Here is a 19998-nt window from a genome sequence, read left to right on the forward strand (position 1 = left end):
AATAAATCTTTTTAAATAATAATAATAAATAAGGGGGAAATACTGAGCCTCTCCATTCTATTGACGTTGTATGTATGAGTCACAGAGTGATGAGCTCATACATCCACTTAGTTCACTTTATCTTTTGGTCACGTGGAGTTTTGCACCATTTCTCATCTTCACACTTGCACTACTTCACTATTTGGTGAAGGCATCATTACAGGACACACAAGCTCGCCCCTCTCCCCTTCCAGCCCACCCCCCACCCTCCCCCCTACTCTCTCGCTCTCTCCCTCTCTCACCCATCCATGCACACAGGCAGGCACACACACTTTTTCCGAGGCGAAGTGGCGGGCAGACGCGCATCCATCCATCCATCCTTCCTCCCATCCATCCATCCATCCGCACCGCAGTGCCCGCTCCGGATGGATCGGACATGATGCTGGGCTGGAGATGAACACACGAGGGGAGTGACGACCACCAAAAAAACCCCATCGAGTGTCCCCCTGCTGTGTGTCTAGTGTGTTTGTGCCCGTGCTTTCTTGGCTGTTGACGTGTGCGCACGACTCTGGTGGCAGGGTGAGTAATTCCCTTTTCTCTCATAATCATATTGTGTGTTTGGGCAGGAATGATGATGATGATGATGACGACATCGTTATATGGACTTTTTTGGGGGGGGATGCAAAAAAAAAAGTGCGTGCGTGATGCAGCGTGGCGCCCATGTTGTGTTAACATCCGCAGCGTAAATGAGTGTGCATGTTTTCTCCATGTGCGCCGTTGAATCACGTGCACGCACGCCGGATTGGGGGCTCCAAACTCCGGCTGGTAGCGCACCTCGGTTGGGGGTGTGCGTTTGGAAGGGGGTGACTTGGTGGGGGTCCATTCCACTTTGAGGGTTGAAGTCATTGGCTTGACAGTGATGGACAAATATGTCCAATTCGTGTTGACTGGGAGGGATGACAGATATTATTCGCAATGGTACAGGAATGTGATCCTTTGCAAAGGTGTCCAATCCATGTTGGCTGGGAGGGATGGTAGAGATCATTCGCAATGGTACAGGAATGTGATGCTTTGCGAGAATGGAAGCTGAAATCTCATTGGACAGTCCAGATGGATTGCAGACAATGGCACGGGGACGTGAAAATTCACGGTTTTAGTTATTGAAATGTGCAAAATACAAATTGATTGGACATCCAGCGCCGTCAGTGGCAGCGTAACATTGGCTGGCCTAGAAGCTGGAATGTGTTTGGAGAGTCAAAATGGATTGGACGACTGTTGCCGTCAATGGGACTTATATGTGGTTATTCACCAGCATGGAAGCTGAAGTCAAAATAAATCGGAATCAATTACAGTGTATGGCACAAAAACATAAGAATTCAACACTATAGATATTAAAATTTCTTGGCAAAATCCAAATTGATTGGACATCTATGGCCCTGTACGTGATTGACTGCAACCAATTCAGGGTGTCTGGGATAGGCTCCAGCACCCTCGCAAACTTTGTGAGGATAAGCAGAAAGGAAAATGAATGAATGAAAATCTATCATTTTGGGACTGTACTTGTATTTCGTGATCTTTCCAAAACCATACCATAATCATATATATATATATATATATATATATATATATATATATATATATATATATATATATATATATATATATATATATATATATATATATATATATATATATATATATATATATATATATATATATATATATATATATATATATATATATATATATATATGTATATGTATATATATATATGTGTAGATGTATTTTGATATATACCATGTTTATGCAGATATAATATATGTATCTATATTTGAAAGTGCTCGAATTGACCCCATACATAAATGTTTATATTCTACAGATTTAAGTAAATTCAAAACTAGCCAATGTGCAAATAAAAACAGCCATAATAACATTTAAATCATTTTTGCGGCCATTCTTAATCCACGTAAATGTATACTCCTGTCATTTCGATCTTTAACAGTATTTTGGCCCCACCAGCCTGCTAACAACAGTACTACATTTACCAGCTTGTCTCTTCTATATTGAAAGCTCACTAAAAAGGGCTCGCTTTTATAGATCATTTGGGCTTCCTTTTTTCTCATTCCAGGTTTAAACTTTAGGACGTGCACCTAAAAAGTGAACATTTCTGATGTCAAAGTTAACTCTTAAGGTACCTGTGTCAAAGTGGCGGCTCGGGGGCCAAATCTGGCCCGCCGCATCATTTTGTGTGGCCCGGGAAAGTAAATGATGAGTGCCGACTTTCTGTTTTAGGATGAAATTAAAATGAAGAGTATAGATGTATGTTCAATTTCCTGATTTTCCCCCTTTTAAATCAATAATTGTAATTTTTAATCATTTTTTTCTGTGTTTTTAGTTCAAAAATCATTTTGGAAAATCTAAAAATATATATAAAAAAGATCAAATAAACATTGTTTTAGATCGATAAAAAAAACTTAATATTCAGGGCTTTTAATCCATTTATTTAAAAAAATCTAAATATTATATCTAAAATGGTCCGGCTCACGTGAAATCAAGTTGACGTTAAAACGGCTCGCGAACCAACCCGAGTCTGACACCCTTGTCTTAAGGCTTATAGTTTATCAATCCAATCCACTATTTCATTTTGTCCCTCAATTCTATGACGTATTTTGACCTATTCTGTATTCCTCTCCGTGAGTTCTCTTCTTGCTACCACTTTACCACTCCCCTTTATTTCTTTCCTTTTTTACATTTTTTTTTATCCATCACGACCTCTTTCTGTTTCCCCCGGAGAGTCTCCAAGGGGATGTCAGCCAGGAGATTGTGACACACGACAGAGATTGAAACCCTCTGGTCCTCCCCGGTGTAGCTCCAATCTATCCAATTCAAAGAGCTCCTTTCTTTCTGGGCCAAGCGAGAGGTCGTCCCGGAAGGCCTGAGAATTCATTGTTAACAGGCCTCTAACAGGGGGAAGCGGCTTTGTTTCCGTTCAATCTCAATCCCGACTCTTCCAGGTTGATCTCTATAAATCACATGTGTCAAAGTGGCAGCCCGGGGGCCAAATCTGGCCCACCGCATCATTTTGTGTGGCCCGGGAAAGTAAATCATAAGTGCCGACTTTCTGTTTTAGGATCAAATTAAAATGACGAGTATAGATGTATATTAAAATTCCTGATTTTTTCCCCCTTTTAAATCAATAATTGTAATTTTTTAATCATTTTTTTCTGTGTTTTTAGTTCAAAAATCATTTTGTAAAATCTAAAAATATATTTTAAAAAAGCTAAAATAAACATTGTTTTAGATCTATAAAAAACTGAATATTCAGGGCTTTTAATCCAGTTCTTTTAATCCATTTATTAAAAAAAAAATCTAAATATTATATCTAAAATGTTCCAGCCCACGTGAAATCGAGTTGACGTTAAAGCGGCCCGCGAACCAACCCGAGTCTGACACCCTTGCTATAAATGTTGGCTGCTTGGTTTGGTTTCAGCACACAGCGTTGAACACACTCAATTGAATTCCTCTCTCGGGAAGAATAGAAATGTCTCTTATGTGGGACATGCTGTTGGATTTTTTTGGAGCTGGGGAGGAACGATGTTGCTCTGTCCGTCCCCAAAAAGGCTGTGGTCTTCGCTTCCTGACGTCTCGGTCCTTCGTTACGAGGCGGAATAATTAGCAAAGGGCGTCGCTGGGTCGCCCGCCATTTCCTCCGCTTTCAGTCACGTCACTCCGTCTCTCTCCTCGCCACACGAGATACAAGAGCTGGTGCAAAGGGCGCCATTTGCGCAAATTAGAACTTTGGACGTTTGATCGCTTTGATTTGAAGCTCGGAGCGACAAAAAAAGGTTTTTGTCTCTACCCTTGACATTGGCATTAGTAAATCTGTGTGTGCTTGCCACTCGCCAGTTCTCAAAGAAATTCTGCCTTTGTTGCCGCGCTGCTTTGTTCTTAGGCACAAAGTCGGAGTTGTGTCGCATTCTCCCAGATCGGGTAAAAAATAAAAAAAAAGATTGGTTTTTTTTTTAAGCAAATGTATTTTTAAGTAGAGACTTTTTGGCTGCCAATATGAGTGAAAAAAGATTTCTCTGTTCCAGCCTTTACAATTGAAATGGATTTGATGTCTATGACTGTCACTGGCAGAGTTAAGGGCTACAAACCGCAAAACAATTTATAGTTATATTGAAGAAGAAAAAAGCACTACACTATGCATTTACACGAGTGAAACAAACTTTGCAGAACATAGAGAAAATGCTCAATGGTATCACATTACATTATTTCTTATAGAAATTCAAATATATATTTAAACGTAATTTGTCCGCAACTTTATTTTGTGCTACAAAAAAAATGTTTTTCGCTACTAACCCACTTACATGGCTTTAATGTCGGATAGCTGAGTTCAAATTGCCATAAATGAAAAAAAAAGATTGGTTATTTTCCCTTCTTAATACATTTCCATGATATCAAATTGGGATTCACAAAATCAGACTTAACTCGCCTCCAAGAACACGTTTAGATCCCACTTTAAGTAGTTTGTGTTAGGTGCGGCGTCGAGCGTGGAACGTATTGGAAGGACCCAAACCCTAACAAAAACCTTAATAACTACATACCAGTCAACTTGTACGTTTTTCCCTTATTTTATACATTTTTTGATCATTTCAAATTGTGTACGCCGTATAGCAACTTTTGAACAGCATTTTTGAAGTACGTTTTTTGTAAAACCTATTTCGTTTGACCCATTTCGGCTCTAATCCGGATTGTCTCGTTCACTGGTAGCAGACGAAAACGTTATCGCCGACTCCTAATAGTATTGCCATCCTCTAAGCAGGATATGCGCATTCCCCTTTTACCCGTCCGCCTTTTCACTATATAAATATAGCGCGTCATAAAGCACTCCACGTTGCAGAACATTTTAGACTTTTACGTGCGCCCTATGTGAGTAAACATGTGCCCCGTTGCCTTCGTAGTTTTTTTTATCTTCTCAATAAGGGGAATTGCAATCATTAATAAGGGCAGTAATTGGCCGAGGTTGACGGGTATGTAACTAAGGTACTTGGGGTGTCAAGGAAAATAAGAAGGACTTAGAATTTAAATGAAAAAAATCAAACCTGACATGGAAGACATGGCGACGAGGAACTTGAAACATGGCATGGACGTTTCGTCGAAAGACGTTTGGTCGACCGGATGTTTGGTAGAACGGACGTTTGGTAGAACGGACGTTTGGTAGAACGGACGTTTGGTAGAACGGACGTTTGGTCGAACGGACGTTTGGTCGAACGGACGTTTGGTAGAATGGACGTTTGGTCGAACGGACGTTTGGTCGAACGGACGTTTGGTCGAACGGACGTTTGGTCGAACGGACGTTTGGTCGAACGGACGTTTGGTCGAACGGACGTTTGGTCGAACGGACGTTTGGTCGAACGGACGTTTGGTCGAACGGACGTTTGGTCGAACGGACGTTTGGTCGAACGGACGTTTGGTCGAACGGACGTTTGGTCGAACGGACGTTTGGTCGAACGGACGTTTGGTCGAACGGACGTTTGGTGGAACGGACGTTTGGTCGAACGGACGTTTGGTCGAACGGACGTTTGGTCGAACGGACGTTTGGTCGAACGGACGTTTGGTCGAACGGACGTTCGGTCGACCGGACGTTTGGTAGAACGGACGTTTGGTCGCCGGGTTGTTACTGTTGAAACCAGCTCTCAAAATTATAATCATGAGAGAGTGAGTTTAATATCTAAATATCTAATATCAAAATATCAACAGTAAACTCTGTGTCATAATTTGACAGCGAGCGAACCCGGCGAACAAACGTCCGTTCTACCAAACGTCCGTTCTACTAAATGTCCGTTCTACCAAACGTCCGTTCTACTAAATGTCCGTTCTACCAAACGTCCGGTCGACCAAACGTCCGGTTGACCAAACGTCCGGGGACCAAACGTCTTTCGATGAAACGTCCAGTCACGGGGTAAAGCAGATGATCCGACAAGGACTCAAGAACACACAGGGTTGAAATAAACAGACAGGGGTTGATTACAATTAGGGACACCTGAGCAAGCAGGGGTTACACCAGGGGCGGAGAAACGACAGGTGAACACAATGGGCAATCACCCGGGCATGACACTTGGGGAAAGAAAGCATAACAAAACCAAGTAAAGCCCAACTAACCCTTACAGTTTGGCAATAAAAGTATTTCTTGACAGGCATGAAGCAAACTTCTCGTCCAATGCTCACATTTGATTTTTCAAACTAACAGATGGGCTCGTTCATCCGCAGCTGAGGAAAAAGAACGAAGTATTATAGTTCATTTCAACAATGCACTAATAAATCATTGATCAAATTGTATAATTCATAATGGAATTAAATATGCAGTTGTTGTTTTTTCGACTGAATATGTTTAAATCTCCCGCAAAAACTTGTACTTACACAAATAAAACAATTTGTATTTTTTTTTAAATATGGCATGTATTTATTTTTGCTTAGAGAATTGTATTGGTTTATTTATTTATTTGTTTTGTGACTTTTCACAGTTTAACTCTTTCGCTGGCATTGACGGCTATGGACGTCCAATCTATTTTCAATTTGCTGGGAGTCAATGAGTTAAGCTAATAATTATCAAGCTAGTAATTCTTTTAACATGTAACCTATGCAAATAGCTTTTTGATGAGGCGTAATAAGTATACATTTTTACCAAGTCTTCTATTGGAAAAATAATTGGATTTTGCTCCCAGGATAAGAAAAACTTGTGTTTTCATGTGAAGCTTTTCAATGTGAGAAAGAGACAGACGATTGGCTTGCTTACAGAGAACCACACAACAAGGAGGGAGTACAGACGGGAAGATTAAAGACATTCTGTTGGAATGTTTGTTCTGCTTTGTAACATGAGCAGCAGATTTATTTCCCGCTGATTTTTGTAAGAACAACCAAAGTATTTGGTTGAAAACCTGGCACGGATATTGCAGCCATGTCAAACTATCAACGGGATACATTGAGGAGTAAATATGGAGACTTTACTGACACAGGATTTTAGTCAAAATCAGGCTTGGGTATTAGCCACCAACCCCTAAAAAAGAAAATACAGAGGTACCTTTACTCACGAACATAATGTAACAAAATATTCTGGTTATAAAGCGCCTCAATGGGAAAATTTAAAAATTACAATCATTGATTTAAAAGGGGGAAATCAGGAAATTTAATATACATCTATACTCTTCATTTAATTTGATCCTAAAACAGAAAGTCGGCACTCATGATTTACTTTCCCGGGCCACACAAAATGATGCGGCGAGCCAGATTTGGCCCCCGGGCCACCACTTTGACACCTGTGTCTTATTGTATCCTGTATTTTATTTCGAAATTGGCACTGTAGGTCTAAAACAATGTTTATTTTATCTTTTTTATATATTTTTAGATTTTACAAAATGATTTTTGAACTAAAAACACAAAAAATGATTAAAAAATTACAATTATTCATTTAAAAGGGGGGAAATCAGGAAATGTAATATACATCTATACTCTTCATTTTAATTTGATCCTAAAACAGAAAGTCGGCACTCATGATTTACTTTCCCGGGCCGCACAAAATGATGCCGCGAGCCAGTTTTGGCCGCCACTTTGACACCTGTGCCTTATTGTATCCCGTATTTTATTTTGAAATTGGCACTGTAGAGTTGCTTTTCCATTGACTATCTCCCAAAACTTTGCTGGCCTCTCATTGGGAGTCTCCCAACACCCCACTGGCTTCCCATTGGCTAGCGCCTCCATGATGCTTTTGATGAGCCTTCGACCCTAGTTCGATAATTACAAATTTCTAACTTCTTTTCATTTTTATTCATATTTTCTACCCTGTTTCCTAACAAATTTGTCTATGAAACCACTTCCGGAATGAAAATAAATAAATTGAGGTAATACCACTACTTGTTTGTGTACGAGGCGTCTTTAAGATAATCTACAATGATCTCAATATAGTTTTTTTGTGTGTAAAAATATTCCATCCCCCACATCTTAGTGGAGTGTGATGCTATTTTTGCAGTGTGTCGCTGCAGGTTATGTGCATGCACATAGACCTCACGCAGGCTTATGTTGGAGTAAAATCATCGTAGAAATTTGCATGACAGCACATTTTAACGTTTCCCGTATCCAACCTGATGAGAAAATAATGTTTTAGTCAAAACGAGATGATGCTTTTTAAATAAAATGTTGGAATCAATGAGCCAAATAATGTATTCTAGATTTAAAAAAAATAGTATAACATACCATAATGTGAAATTTATACTGAAATAATGATCATGTTTTATAAATGTACTCACTTAGTGTGAAATCGGGACCTATTTAGTTGTCATTATTCATTTTTTTGCGAATAGATGAAGGTGAATACCGAGGTTAATTGCGCCTTCCGCTATTTAATGGAAACACATTTTTCTGCATGTACCTCACTGGCATAGAGATGAAAAAAAAATCTATTATTTGGAGGAAATGAATATTTATTTAAAAGCAATTAAGTGGAAATGTATGTTTTCGGACCCTTTTAGTGTAATTTAAAAAAGAAAACATTCATTACATGAGCCATTAGTCATAGTCACAACATTAATGACATTGTTAAAAACAATTATCTCATTTAGAACATTTACTGGAATCTATTTTAATTGATTTTTATTTTTATTTATACTTGTCAATTACATCTTATGAGTCTACATGAGAGATTTCAAGTACAAAGTTGTATTGATTTTGAAAAATGTGTTATTGTTATAACTAAAGAAGTAAATATTTATTTCCTGATAATAGTTGAGAGTCTATTTTTATTTGCTTGACTCGATTGCAAATATTTGGGCCAAATGTGGCCCACAGTCAATATTTTGTGGCCAGGATTTTGCTCTATTATTATTGTTGCCGCATGTATTTTCTAAAATTAGAATTAAATATAAAATAACTTTACATTTAAAAAGTTACCTGGATTATACATTTTTTGGGAAAATAGACGTCACAAGGTGTTTTCAGTATCAATTCCCCCCGTATACTAACGACAGCCGCACATTACCTCAGAGCTGGACTGTTAATGAATGACTTAAGCCAAGAATAACTTTTGACTAAAAGTCCACTCCACCATAGCAACCACTGTCCCTGAAAGGGTCAAAATATCACCTGTCTCTCAGCATCAATCAAAAGGGAGCATTCCCATCTTCCGCGTTCACTTGACTGTAGTGCACGGGGTGACGTAACGAACTCCATCAAAGCGAAGGAACGTGAGCGGACGTGAAGCAGCTGCCGCCCGGTCGCACATTGGGACTTGCAAATGTAAACAGACAGAAGCTCTCAACAATACATGTATGTTTATTTCATCTTTTCACGTGCTATACTATAACGTCGTCACGCGTCGCCTTGGCGCTAACCTTTCGCGGGATTGGTCGAGGAGGACGAGTTCATCTTTAGCAGTAACGAGGCGAGACAGGAGGATAGCCGGGGGCCGTGTACATCCAAGTGTGCTTGCTTCCACTCACCCCGTCTCCCCCCCCCACCTCCCCTCAATCCTAACAACTTCCCTTACGTGACCCATTCCAAATAAATGTGCTGTACACACACACACACACATGCGTGCACACTCATGAATGCATCCACGAGTGTTTTCTCTGTACCCTCCAGATGAGTTCGTGCAGCAGCCGCGCGTTGACCATCCTGTCCACAGTGTTCGGGGCCTGCGGGCTGCTGCTGGTGGGGGTGGCCGTGTCCACCGACTACTGGCTCATCATGGTGGAGGGCATCATCCTGCAGCACAACCAGAGCATGGAGGTCAAGATGGCTCTGCATTCCGGACTGTGGAGGGTCTGCTTCGTGGCCGGTAGGGATCTGACCAGTCATGCGGTGGATTTGAGGCCAGAAAAAAAATGACATTTGGGGATGCTATATACAGTTTACACACCCCTGTTCAAACTTTAGCTTTGGGGGATTTAAAGAAAAAAAGAAAATATGGTAATACCTCGTTCATCACGGTTGATAGGTCCCAAGACCTGCCCCATCAGGTGAGTAACCGAATGTTGCAATAGTGTTTTTATGGCATCCATTTAATATTATTTGGACTTCTGAAACCCTCTCTGTACTATTACTTACCGTATTTTGCTGTTTAATATCGTGTGCGGTCGATTGGTCGCCGGTCTTTTGGTCGCCCGTTGTCGACCAAAAGACCGGCGACAAAACAAGGTAAAACAACACGGTCTACGCAGCAATAAAAGCCAACAATGGCCATGAGCAGTTTCACTGAGCCAACGTGTGAGTGTATAACAGTTTGTATGTACATGTGTTGTCCCTTTAAGAAGCTACGTCAGTCAGGGTCTTAACAAGTTCTCCAACAAAAAACAATAAAAGTACAGGAAATTTTGAGCTTTTCTTTAGCCTAATAATTAATAGGGCATTAAGTATGACTAAATAGTCATTCGCAGTTTGTATTTAGAGGATTTGAGCAACGATTTAAATGGTAATTATCAATAACCTTCCGGGTGACCAAACGACCGTGTACCGTTTAATATACCCCCCTCCCCCCATTTAATATACTCGGGTATATTAAATGGCAGGGGTATATTAAATGGCGCACAAACGGGAGGCTCAAAAAAGCAAAAATCATTTAATATACCCAGTTATATTAAACAGCAAAATACAGTAATTCCGAAAGTAGACACTTTCCCCTAATGGCCAATGAAATCGTCTCAAATTGTGTCTTGCCTTTTCCCCCCATTTCAAGTTTGTACTGTTCCTACACTATATAAACATTTCATATATATTTGGCAAATCCAAGTCGTGATAATCGATCCGCGCAGTGACGTATTACGGGAAGCTACACAGTAGCCAAAGCTGCAACAACTTTTACAAACAGACTGAATTAACAATGTTGTCTACTATTAGAGTAAAAAAAATCATCATCATTCTTAAACAGATCACGATAAAATCAGAAATAAGACAAGAGGATGCATCAGATAACTATCATACAGCAAAGTTTTACCTTTATTTCTGTCATAACACTTTTTGATGTGGGAGTTCAAAATTTATTGTTGTAGTCTGTTGTACTCTGTACTCTCCTCACACTCCTTAGGGACACATCCACTAACTCCATGTGCTATTCCTACTTTTAGGGGCGGAAAACGGTAGATGTGTTGCATCCGAATACTTCACTGAACCAGACATTGAGATCACCACAGAAAACACCGCAAACATCCTCAGTGAGTACCAACGTTCATCTATGGATTTAAAGTTAGAAGGACACCTGCTCGTGGACCGCAAGTGATGTACTCCTTCTTTTAAATATACTATATACAGCACATGTGTCAAAGTGGCGGCCCAGGGGCCAAATCTGGCCCGCCGCATCAATTTCTGTGGCCCGGGAAAGTAAATCATGAGTGCCGACTTTCTGTTTTAGGATCAAATTAAAATGAAGAGTGTAGATGTATATCAAATTTCCTGATTTCCCCCCTTTTAAATCAATAATTGCCATTTTTTAATCCATTTTTTCTGTCTTTTTAGTTCAAAAATCATTTTGTAAAATCTAAAAATATATTTTAAAAAAAGCTAAAATAAACATTGTTTTAGACCTATAAAAAATGGAATATTCAGGGCTTTTAATCCAGTTCTTTTAATCCATTTATTAAAGAAAATATCTAAATATTATATCTCAAATGGTCCGACCCACATGAAATCAAGTTGACGTTAAAGCGGCCCGCTAACCAACCCGAGTCTGACACCCCTGCTATACAGTAATGCCTTGACATACGAGTGCCCCAACATACGAGGAATTGGCGATACGAGTAAAATTACGGGTAAATATTTGCCTTGAGATACGAGCATATGAGACAGCCAGGTGGCCGAGACGCGGAAATCTACGTTGTACTGAATAGTGTCTCATTTTAGTATTAAACATCATAACCACTAGTTATTTGTTACTCTCTCTGTTAGTAGATGGTGAATTACGACCAATAAAAAAATGTTTTTCCATTGTAATATGCTGTTTTGGGTGGGAACGAATTAATTTGTATTAAGTTCATTTCTATGGGAAATGTTGATTTGAGATAAGAGTAAATCGACAGACGAGCTCGGTCCCGGAACGCATTAAGCTCGTATCTCAAGGTATGACTGTATACTATGGTATATCACTCTTCAGTACTACTACTTTTCCTATAACAACTATTATTGTACTACCTCTAAAAGTACTTATTCTATTACTTCTTGGTAATACGTACTGTTCTCTTTCCTTCAGAAATGGTACGCACAGCGACGCCCTTCCCAATGGTGTCGCTGCTCTTTGTCTTCACCGCCTTTGTGATCAGCAACATCGGGCACATCCAGCCTCAGCGGACCATCCTCGCCTTCGTCTCGGGGATCTTCTTTATCCTCTCAGGTGCTGCTCGGTTAAATCCCTCCTTACACTGACAGTGTATTGATTTATTTTACAAACTACAATTGAAACGTCAACGTTGGTTCAAATTTTCAACAGCAATTTAAGAAAGGACATTTTGAAAGAAGAGAAAATATGTCATTTTACAGTTAGGTTTTAATTCTGTATTGCAAGAATTTAACACTTAATTTATAGTATACATTATATATTGTGATATAAACTACTAAAACAAATCCAATGAAAATCCAGGTTTTTAATCTATCAAACTGCAAACCTGTCAACGTATACATTTTCCCGTATTTTTTTTATCATTTCAACTTTTGTACGCCATATAACATTTGTACGGGATTTTTTAAATACGTTTTTTGTAAAACCGATTTCGTTTTACCCATTTCGGCTCTAATCCGGATCGTCTCGGTTACTGGTAGCAGGCAGAAACGTCATCGTCGACTGCTAATATTGTCATGCTTTAAGCATAATATACGCATGCGCATTCCCCTTTCACACTTCCGCCCCTTCCACTATATAAATATAGCGTGTCAGCAAGCAATGTACCCAGACAGTCAAACTGTCAGCGTCATACAGCAACATCTACAGAATCTTGAATTTAGTACGTACTGATTGAGCGCCCCGTGCACTATGGAGAAAATATTACACTTTTAAGTGTGCCTTATATGAGTAAATATGTGCCGCGTTGAATTTGTATGGTTTTTTTTAATCGCTTAATAAGGGGAATGCAACATTGATAAGGGGAGCGATTGGCCGAGGTTGACCGTACTTGCCTGCCAATGCAGTACTATTGTAATCCACTGGAGTCACGTGATTTTTCTGCATTATTGTAGTTCACCACATTGAACGGCAGGAGGCAGTCACGGTCCCCCTAATTTGGTTTTGTCAGTGGCCTGAATGGAAACACGTTCACGCTCTTGTCTTGCAGCATTGCGGAGCATCATAAAAATAAAAAAATAATAAAAATGGAGGGAGGGATAAAACTGTCCTTCTGCTTTATTCTTGCATTCTTTTACAGAAGCTACTATTGAGAATCAATTCAATTGATTTTCAACTTCCCTCATGCAGGGAATGTAAGATGTATGACCTAATTTAATAGTATTGGCTAATGCCATATCATTTTCATGTTTGTGTAATGGTTGACAATGACAAAATGTCACTGTTATTCTTGTCCATGAACGTGAAAATGTGTTCCTTTACAAAGAAATAGGTAAAAGAACATCAGGATTCTAATGCATTTATTCATTTTCCAGTCCAATTATCCTCACAAGGGTCACGGCCGAGTAATCATTGTCATCTATCGTTGTCAATGGCAGTCCATGTGTTAATAACTGCTGTGTGGACAGTTCTTAATTTTCCATCTAAAAAATGAGTTTTAAAAAAGCTTCCCAAGCAAATGTACATAAAAAGGCCAGAGAAGCTTTTAATATTGCATTGCAGAGTGAAATTATTCATAGTCAAAGCGTGTATCTTTCTTTGAATGGTGATCATTTGACGTATGTTATGCATTCGTCACTCCACATGGAAATGTTCCTGAGAGTGGATTTTTAATGTTGCATGTGACGCTCCGGTCCGAAGACCCTGAAGTCACCATTCCACTTACCATATCTTCCGGACTATAATCTGCCCTTTTTTCATAGTTTGGCTGGGTTTGCGACTTATATATGTATTTTTTTTTCCTTTCGGACCCCTCCTGCCCTGTTTTGGTTGTTAGGTTATAGTTTTCTCAAAAATGGTTATGTAAAAAGATGCCTATTTAGCTTATTGTTCTATTCTTACTTTAACGTATGTTTGTTTTTGAATTCAGTGTGACTAATATATATATATTTTTCCACTTCACTTCATATTTTTTGGGGCTGGTGCGACTTATAGTCCGAAAAATACGGTAAAAATGCGGTATATGACTTCCGAATGCCCCATATTAATGTCCATGCTCTTTCAGGCCTGAGCCTAGTGGTGGGCCTCGTGCTGTACATCTCCAGCATCAACGACGAGGTGATGAATCGACCCAGAGAGCCCGAACAGTTCTTCAACTACCACTACGGGTGGTCTTTCGCGTTCGCCGCTTCCTCCTTCCTACTGAAAGAGGTCAGTCTGGGACAAATTATCTATGCAAGAGTATAGTATAGATCGGACGTGTATATACGTTAACATTGCTGGAGCAGTCTTTACTGACACTGCAGAAAAATTGGAAGCTCTCTAATGAGGTCGATTGATTTGTGTGATGTAGTTTGGTGCAATTTCCTGCGTCCTCAGGCTTGCCTCCCATGACTCCTCCTTTATCCGCATCACCATTTGCTGCAGTGTACAGTTCACCCCTTCCAGCCCCCTCTAAATGTTCCTTTTCAATCACATTCACAGCTCCCACTCTCCTCTGTCAAGAAGTCATAAAACATGCACAAAGCATTTGAATATTTCCAAAGATGTTTTGTAGAAAAACATAACAGACCGGATGAGATTGTATTTTTTTGACATCACCGTTGCTGCTATCTGATATGTAAACATGTGCCACAACATCTCATAATAAACATACGTCATTGAGCTTTGAGCACTTGACAACCTTTTTTGTGAAGGTTTGACTGATTGCCAAAGCTGTAATATATCAACTTCCCCACTAGAAGGAGTACTAATACGCGGAAAATCTCAAAGCCTATGAGTAGCCAGAAGGTGGTGTAAGGGTATGCAAAGTGCAGTAACAATTTTAACCCTTACTACTACTATCATCATTATTTCCCACACTACAATTTGCACTGTTGTCCTTTTCTACTTCTACTATTACCGCTCACTAATAACAGTAATTTAGTAATAAGACTGCGAGCTGCCAATTAACACACTAACGTGTGTTGCATTCATGTCAAACTCAACAAAAGGGGGAAAATAAGAGCTTCAGGCATTTCAATTAACGACTGTCCTGCACAATGCAGGACATTTGGCCACCCAACAGTAGTACTACATCCATTATCACTATTAATACTATCTAATTTCATTTTCTGAACTGCTTTATCCTCACTTGGGTCACAGGGGCGTGCTTGAGTCTATCCCTGCTGACTTCGGGCTAGAGGCGGGGGACACCCTGAATTGGTGGCCAGCCAATCGCAGGGCACAAGGAAACAAACAACCATTCATACTCACACTCATACCTAGGGGTAATTTAGAATGTCCAATCAGCCCACTATTGGATTGGATTGGATAACTTTATTCATCCCGTATTCGGGAAATTTTGTTGTCACAGTAGCAATAGGGTGATATATATATATATATATGTATATGTATGTATATATATATATATATATATATATATATATATATATATATATATATATATATATATATATATATATATATATATATATACACACACAGACATAGATGTACATGCATGCATATGGTAGGTCTTAACACTCAGCCATTTGTTTTGTTAAAGAGCCTGACAGCTGATGGGAGAGAAGGACTATGCATGTTTTTGGAAAGTGGGAGGAAACTAGAGTACCTTGAGAAACCCACACAGGCCCGGGGAGAACATGCAAACTCCACATAGGTGGACCGACCTGGATTTTAACCCAGGTCCCCAGAGCTGTGAGGCCGACGCGCTAACCACTTGGCCGCCCAGCTCGATAGCTAGCTAAATCGCTAGCATTGAAATGTTGACTGAAAAGGACAGACAGGTAGATAATGTGCCCATAGTACTATATTCTTCCGCCCTTTTGTGTTTTTAGGGCGCTGGGGTCTTGTCCGTCTACTTATTCATGAAGCGCTACGCAGAAGAGGAGATGTACCGCCCCCACCCGGCGCTCTACCGCCCCCGCCTGTCCGACAGCAGCGACTACAGCGGCCAATTCCTTCACCCCGAGTCGTCGTGGCCGCCGCCCAAGAGAGGCCGCCGGACGTCTGAGGCGTCCAGCGACATCTCCATTCAGCTCAACCGGCCGCCGCCTCCCCCGCCCAAGAGTGGGGGCGCCCACCAGGGCAACCCGAATCCCCCACCCTCCAGCGGGTACCCGGCACACAGCCTCCCCAGGTCGCACTCACCGCACCCTCAAGGCCAAGCCCTGTCTATGGTCGCGCCACCTCCGGCCGTACCCCCACCACACTACCACACGCACATGCATGGGGGCGCTTCCCCTTGTTAGGGAATGTCTACGACTCCCTTTTCCCCAATTTAAACGGCAAACATCCTGCCCGGATTCAAAGAAGTGCGGCGGATAGATCAAGGAAGCTTTTCGGAAAGGACATCCAAATGATGGCGAGGCGCAGGCCAAAGATGAGTACGTTATTGGTAAGGTGAAGCATTTACAGGAAGGACCCGTGAACACACAAATGATGACGTGACGGAGAAAACGCAGACTTTTCTACCTGGCGTGTGTACCTTTCTACGAAACTGGAATGTGATTTAATATACTGGATATTTCGTACATTATCAGTCACACTGTGAGAGCGGTGCGTTGCCTACGTGGATTATTTTAACAGTCAACAATACAGTAGATGGTGAACATTGTATGTGAATGTGGTCACCGTTTTAAAAAAGAAATGCAAGTGGACGACTAAATATCATCGAGTTTTTTATATATATTTGTTGGAGTTATTCAATTTACGGATACTCACTGGAATTTGTGTACGATAGATAATATTAAGGTACGAACACATGAAAAGGTCAAAGGGGAACGATGCTTTTGCCTAGAAACTGCAGTAGGCGGTTGATTACCGTATTTTCACGACTATAAGGCGCACTTAAAAGTCTTAAATCTTCTCCAAAATAGACAGGGCCCCTTATAATCCAGTGTGCTTTACATATGGAAAAAAAATAAAATGTGTCATTCAATGAAGGTGCGCCTTATAGTGAGGTGCGCCTTATAATGAGGTGCGCCTTATAGTCGTGAAAATACGGTACCTTAGCTAAATATTCTCTTGACGTCACAAAATATTTTATTTTCTACCAGAGAGCTTTATATTCTGTCTATCCTGTCCTAGTTTTTGGTTGGTTAAGTTTCATCACCAGTACATCATTTTAAAAATAGGAAGCATTCTTTAAAGATTGTTTGTTTTGTGACTTATTTGGTAGAATTTTTGGATGTCTAGCCCATCAATGGCACCCAAATAAATACCTTACCGTATTTTTCTGAATATAAGCCGCACATGAGTATAAGCCGCATTAGCCCAAAAAAAAAAACAAGTTGCACTGAAGTGAAAATTGCATTTCTTGGGGAAATCCATTTGACAAAATCCAAAGCAAAGAACAGACATGTCATCTTGAAAGGCATTTTAAAAATATATGAATATAGGCAACATCATGCTGAATATTTTTTTTAGACCCAGAAAAGTTTAAAAAAATCTGAATTCAAATATTTTGGTAAGCCTTTCGCAGTTGTTTCTATAAGTTGCAGGCAATTCAGAGAGCACGCCCCTTGTGGTTATAAAAAAATAGCATGTGAAGTGATATAATGTAGCGTGAAAAATTTCACAAAAGTCGCACCGGAGTATAAATTGTATTCGATGGCCAAAGTAGTTTAAAAAAAAAAAAAACGCCACTTATAGTCCAGAAAATACGGGAATTACTACTACTAAGATAGTGTTGTTTTGACTGACGTACTAATTTTGGTTGCCTATCTGTTGTAAACTGAGGATCCCTTGTGCAATAAGATAATATTCTTAAGGTTTCTTAACCTGCAAAGGTTTCTACTAATGACTACATGACATGTTTACTTGCTTCCGGCGAGAACAGAGATTGTGGCATCACTTTTCGAAAGGCATCTGCACAAATGGAAGCACAGGGTAGATACATTTTTATTCAAATTAGCTGACTCGTGAAGCATGTGACGAAAAAGGCCTTTTGTCGAGTAAAGTCACCAATTTTTGTAATAAGAGACATTTATGATATGCACAACCTGTTGTTTTTTTTAACATAAACGCAGTCTCGGATTTTCAGTTTTACTGTTTGAAGACACCGTACCTGTTTCTGAAATTCAGTTTTAAAATTATTGTTCATGTAAAATCATTTAAAGACAGAAGACGTGTGGTTTGAATAATTGAATTAAAGTGAGATAACAGAGATATATCATCATCATTATCATCATCAATGAAACTGTGAGCTCAGATCATTGCACATCTTTTCATGCATGCATTTCCACTTGTTAAGAGTCATTTTGGATTTTCCGGACAAAATTCTTCTCTAGTTTTTCCCCTCTGCAAAAGTCCATCATCATTTTGCATGATGATTTATTCTGACATCTTACCTCCTGTACGCTTCCATTTTTCATTTTTAATGTCTCAAACCGTTCAGTGCCTCTTCAAATCCTTTTTTAACCATTTTCCTTCCCTTGCAGACAACATTTATCAAATTCTTTAGCCGTGCTTGCTTCTGCATTGTCTTCCTGACGTTTATAAAAAAAATCTAGCTATTATGGCCTATATGATGCTGTACTATGTTACATGACTGAAAAGGTGAGGTGATTTTTTTCTGCAGCTAAACATCAATAAATCTTGAACTTTGTGGGCTTTTTGATCTATAATCCTTAAGAAGCGTGATTTATGGTTGTGAGTGTGTGTATGTTAAGATTATCTCGCTACGTTTGTCTAAACCGTGCAACGTACAGAGTTGAATTTTTTTATGGTGGCCAAAAACGGCTGTCGGATCCTAATAGACCAGTGATTGATGTCGATGTATACAGGCCACAATCCATTGGGTGTATTGACAAAAGAACTATATATCCCAGCAGTCACTGCGCAGTACTTTTTCTACGGGGAAAATAGTAGAGTCGGGGGCTGCTTGCCGTAGTTGTGAGAGCTGTAGAGGATGGTGTACCCTATCAACTGATTTATTTTATTTTATCGTGATAACAATTTTAGTATTGGTCCATATATAAAGCGCACTGGATTATAAGGCGCCTTGTCTACTTTGGAGAAAATTTAAGACTTTTATGTGCGCCTTATAGTCGTGAAAATACGGTATTTTTTCAATAGTGCACCAATTGTCTTTTGGTTCTAAACAAGCAGGTGGGACACACATAATGCACACATAAAAACACGGCTGCCTTCGACGATAATAGACGTCCAATCATGTAGCTCTTGTTGTCTTCCTGCTGTGTTTTTACTAGTAAACGGCAAAGGCAGTAACTATTAATAAGGTGTTGTAGCATGAGAAATACACACTTGTTTATACAAATGGGCTCACATCATAATTTAGAAGCACTTTTCCAAGTGATAATGCACCTCTCTCGCACTATGTAGTCCATTACGACCTTTTTGTATGCGTGCGTGTGTGTGCGCAGCGTGGAGTTGAGTGGATCTCCCTTTTCACCATCGCCATTACTGCATGAAAGAGCTGTCACTCCGAATTAGCTTGCTGCCCCCCCACTTGTGTGTGTGTGTGTGAGTGGTCAAAGCCATTTTAAAGCTATTGAAGGTCATTGTCTGCTGGGTTTTGTGCAACCTAACTGTTTTGTGTGTGCGTCTGTCCTAAAGCAGATCAGCAAGTGGCTGCATTATCTGTTTTTTGTTTTTGTTTTGGGTTTTTTAACCTCGCAGGGTGACATAATTCTGCCTCCTCCAACAACAGCATTGAAGTCATTAGATTGAGTGACGGTGATGGACATAATAGGAAATGTCCACCCGTATTGATATGTTACTATTGAGTGATAGGT

At 39.9% G+C, this 19998-nt stretch overlaps 1 protein-coding gene across 1 annotated transcript; it reads left to right on the forward strand.

Annotated features, from left to right (window-relative positions):
• Positions 1 to 293: 293 nt before the first annotated feature.
• Positions 294 to 18853, forward strand: cacng7b (calcium channel, voltage-dependent, gamma subunit 7b). The gene is made up of 6 exons (XM_077599502.1): positions 294 to 558; positions 9616 to 9811; positions 11097 to 11183; positions 12215 to 12355; positions 14304 to 14449; positions 16078 to 18853. Exons 2-6 carry the CDS (start codon positions 9616 to 9618, stop codon positions 16489 to 16491), a joined length of 984 nt encoding a protein of 327 aa, XP_077455628.1. The 5' UTR covers positions 294 to 558; the 3' UTR covers positions 16492 to 18853.
• The last annotated feature ends 1145 nt before the right edge of the window (positions 18854 to 19998 follow it).

This window comes from Stigmatopora argus, chromosome 4, assembly GCF_051989625.1.
Source record: "Stigmatopora argus isolate UIUO_Sarg chromosome 4, RoL_Sarg_1.0, whole genome shotgun sequence".
NCBI classification, from domain to species: Eukaryota; Metazoa; Chordata; class Actinopteri; order Syngnathiformes; family Syngnathidae; genus Stigmatopora; species Stigmatopora argus.